The sequence below is a fragment of the Penaeus chinensis genome, chromosome 42 (genome assembly GCF_019202785.1).
Source record: "Penaeus chinensis breed Huanghai No. 1 chromosome 42, ASM1920278v2, whole genome shotgun sequence".
NCBI lineage: Eukaryota > Metazoa > Arthropoda > Malacostraca > Decapoda > Penaeidae > Penaeus > Penaeus chinensis.
In genome coordinates this window covers 23,685,622-23,689,421 of record NC_061860.1, presented here as the reverse complement: position 1 = coordinate 23,689,421, position 3,800 = coordinate 23,685,622, and the positions used below count along the sequence as shown (strand labels likewise).

Sequence of the window (3,800 nt, the reverse complement as noted above, 5' to 3'; positions counted from 1 at the left end):
CTACCTCAGTTCAGTAGAGGAAAGAGAGGAGCTGTGGTTGGGTGGGGACGTAAATGGACATGTAGGAAGTGGCAACATCGGTGCGGAAGAAGTCATGGGAAGACACGGACATGGAGAAAGAAATGATCAAGGTGACCAGATCCTCAGCATAGCAGGAATGTTTGGACTGGTGGTAGTTAACACTGACTTCTCTAAACCGGAAGCAAAGAAAGTTACCTACTCCAGTGGAGGTAGAAAGTCACAAATTGATTATATCATGACTAGGCGGAGGAGTCTGAAAACCCTCAGAGACTAAAGTTTTCCCAGGAGAGGCGGTCGCAAACCAGCACAGACCTGTGGTGTGTAAAATGAGCATCCAAGCAGATGGAACACTCAAGTACCACGGGATGAAGAAAATTAAGTGGTGGAGATTGAAGGAGTTTGTTACGAAGGTAAAAGAAAGAAAAAGTGGCAAGGAGACTACCTGGGAGATACTGAGTGAGAACATGAGAAGTATGGCTAAAGTAGTGCTCGGAGAAACATCAGGAAAGGCACCAAAGGCGGGTAAAGACACATGGTGGTGGAATGAGGAAGTGCAACAGGCAATAGCAGAAAAGGGAAACAGTAAAAGGACGAGGGATCAATCGCAGTCCGATGAGGCAGCACAGCAATTCAAGGCATGTGGCGAAAGCAAAAGTGAGGCATATAAAGATCTATATAAGAAGTTGGACAGTACAGAGGGGCAGTACATGGCAATAAGAATGGCCAAGACTCGGGACAGAAATTCATCTGACGTCAGACAGGTAAAACTTATCAAAGATGGAAATGGAAGTACTATCATTGAGGATAGTAAGATACAGGCTAGGCGGAAGAAATATTTTCAGAAGCTTCTAAATGAGGAAAATCCACGGGAGGAAAGATGCACAACACGAACAGCTCATCCCGGGAAAGTCTCGGAAGTCAGCAAGGAGGAAGTAAAAAGAGCGATAAAAAGGATGAAGACAGGGAAGGCTGTAGGTCCTGATAGGATACCTATGGAAGCCTGGAAGTCTTTTGGAGAAAAAGGCATAGAGTGGTTGACAAAGATTCTCAATACAGTGGTGGAGAGTGGAAGAAGGCCTGACGATTGGAGAGATGTTGTCAGGTGCCTATCTATAAGAACAAGTGAGATGTACAGGACTGCGAGAATTACAGAGGAATAAAGCTAACATCCCACACACTGAAGATCTGGGAGCGTGTGATTGATGCACGGCTTCGAGAAATGGTGACGGTAGATGAACAGCAGTTTGGGTTTATGCCGAACAGGAGCTCTACAGATGCGATTTTTGCCTTGTGACAGCCCTGTGTTCATCGACCTTGAGAAAGCATATGGCAGAGTACCAAGGGAGAACTGTGGGCATGTATGAGAGAAGCTAAGATCTCGGAGGGGTATGTAGAAGCAGTTCAGGACATGTATAAAGGGTGCCGAACCAAAGTGAGAATACTTTGTGGAGAGATTGAGTTCGGAGTTACAGTCGGGGTACACCAGGGATCAGCACTTAGCCCTTTCCTTTTCCTGGTCATACTGGAATGCTTAATAAAAGACACTAGGAGAGAGGCTCCGTGGGACATGCTTTTTGCAGATGATGTTATATGCACCAAGACAAGGCAGGAGGCGGCATGCACTCGAAAGAAGGGGCCTGAGAGTAAGCCGGAAAAAAACAGAATACCTGTGTACTGGTGGGGGAGAAAAAAAGAAGGAGGTTCCATTAGGATCCAAGGGGAAGTGGTAAATAGGGTAAAATATTTCAAGTATCTCGGGGCAACAGTGCAGGAAGATGGTGGAGTGGAGTGTGAGGTATCAAGACGGACTCAATCAGGATGGAATAGTTGGAGGAAAATAACAGGTGTTATGTGTGATCAGAAGATACCAAGTAAAATAAAAGGAAAAGTTACATAGTACCATGGTAAGACCAGCTATGATATATGGATCGGAAACAGCAGCGCTGACCAAAGGACAAGAGAAGAAGCTGGAAATTGCAGAAATGAAGATGATGCGATATGAGGTGGGAGTTGCAAGGAAAGACAAAGTCAGAAAAGAAAACATCAGGGAGAGGCTAGGCATTCGAAAGAAGCTAACAGATAAGATCAAGGAAAGTAGACTGAGGTGGTTTGGCCATGTCTATCGGAGGGATGAGAGCTATGTTGGGAAGAGGGTTATGAAAATGACTGTGGGGAAACGGAAAAGAGGCAGCCCAAAGAGACGTTGGTCTGATTGTAGCAAGGGAGATCTGGTAAGTGTGGGGGCTGTGGCTAGAGACGCTGCAGAAAGAATTTCCTGGAGAAGAATTGTCCGCACCGGCGACCCCGTTGTGACGGGAGACAGCCAGTAGAAGAAGAATAGTGATACAAGCTTGGCTGTTTTATAATGAGGTACTATGGTTTAATCAAATGCATCAGAGTCAGCTGAAACCTGGGTATCTAAATATCTAATATTTCTCTCCTCTTTGCATCTACCCTCATTCCATATGCCCCGTTTAAAAAATAAACTAAATGCAGTGTCTATAAAGAGTGATTAAAGGTAAACAAAAAGATTAGGTGAACGACGCATGGAAAAGGTCTGTGAATAAAAGGGTAGAAAAAGTTCAGATTTAAGTAAATGGAAGGGTACAGGAAATATGTACCAGTCGAATCGGGTTGAAATAACGGTCGAGAAAACGCAGATCTATTCAAAGGATGGTTTTTCTTTTTTCGTTCACTCATAACGTAAATTGAACCTCGGTTTTCTGTTAATTGACCTGTAGATTCAGAGTCACATGAAGTAAAGAATTATAATTTTCCTTCTGGTTAATAAACAAATGTTTTCTATGCCAGTTCAAGTGATCTTGCTCAAACTAATTAGGGAAATATTCCATTTAATCAATACTTGCGTATCAGATTTGCTGGAATTAATTTGATATTGACTAGGAAAGTTATCATCAGTAATGGAAATATATGATTTGAACATGGTAATATTAATATGATTTTACAGAATATAAGTTGTTTTTTTAGACAAACAAAGTGTTTAAGTTTCTTCCATGATCTGAAAGTAATCAATAGAATGGGTAAATAAAATAGCAACATAAAAGTTAGAAGGTTTGCACCACTATGCATGCAATACTTTGGTGGGGTCTCTCGAAAGCTTACACACAATACCTTTGACTTCCTTGATGATATAGTCTCATTGTGATGTATTTTCGTATAATGATTTAGAGATACACAGGTAAAGAGTGAGAGAGACAGGTAGATAGACAGACCTACAGGTAAATAGATAGACCAATAAACAGTTTGATAGACAGACAGACAGTTATGCAAATAGATAAATAGTTAAGTACATGCACACAATATATATTATGAGATGCATATTGTCAGTTAAGTAGCAGAATTGTCTAGTCCTCTCGAGCTAGATGGTGGTTACGCCTTTGAGAAGGAATAGACGGGATGTTGTATACATTGTACACATTTTGTTGCATGTCCTTTACTGCTGCTCGTTTATTTGCAAAGCTCGCTTATTGCTGAAAGTAAAGATAACAGCATTTTTACTATTGTGTGTTCTGCAGGGTTGCGAGGTAATTCTGCGTTTTAAATGGAAAGTGCGATTTACTGTCTTTGCTATTATTATTATCATTATTATTATTATTATTATTATTATTAATATTAATATTGTTATTATTATTATTATTATTATTATTAATATTAATATTGTTATTATTATTATTATTATTATTATTAATATTTGTATTACTATTAATATAGTTATTATTATTATAATTATTATTATTATTATTATTATTATTATTATT

The 3,800-nt window shown here is 39.9% G+C and overlaps 3 protein-coding genes across 3 annotated transcripts in view; all 3 read left to right on the top strand.

The window, feature by feature from the left end:
* The window catches only part of LOC125047954 (craniofacial development protein 2-like), a 597-nt gene extending 302 nt beyond the window's left edge, over positions 1 to 295 (top strand). Inside the window, exon 1 of the mRNA XM_047646501.1 lies at positions 1 to 295. This exon is cut by the window's left edge and continues 302 nt beyond it. Coding sequence (XP_047502457.1) covers positions 1 to 295 — 295 coding nt within the window.
* Positions 296 to 347: 52 nt separating this feature from the next.
* LOC125047953 lies at positions 348 to 1,181 on the top strand. The gene has a single exon (XM_047646500.1). The coding sequence runs from the start codon at positions 348 to 350 to the stop codon at positions 1,179 to 1,181; it is 834 nt and encodes a 277-aa protein (XP_047502456.1).
* A 741-nt stretch (positions 1,182 to 1,922) lies between these two features.
* Positions 1,923 to 2,351, top strand: LOC125047952. The gene has a single exon (XM_047646499.1). The coding sequence runs from the start codon at positions 1,923 to 1,925 to the stop codon at positions 2,349 to 2,351; it is 429 nt and encodes a 142-aa protein (XP_047502455.1).
* Positions 2,352 to 3,800: the final 1,449 nt, after the last annotated feature.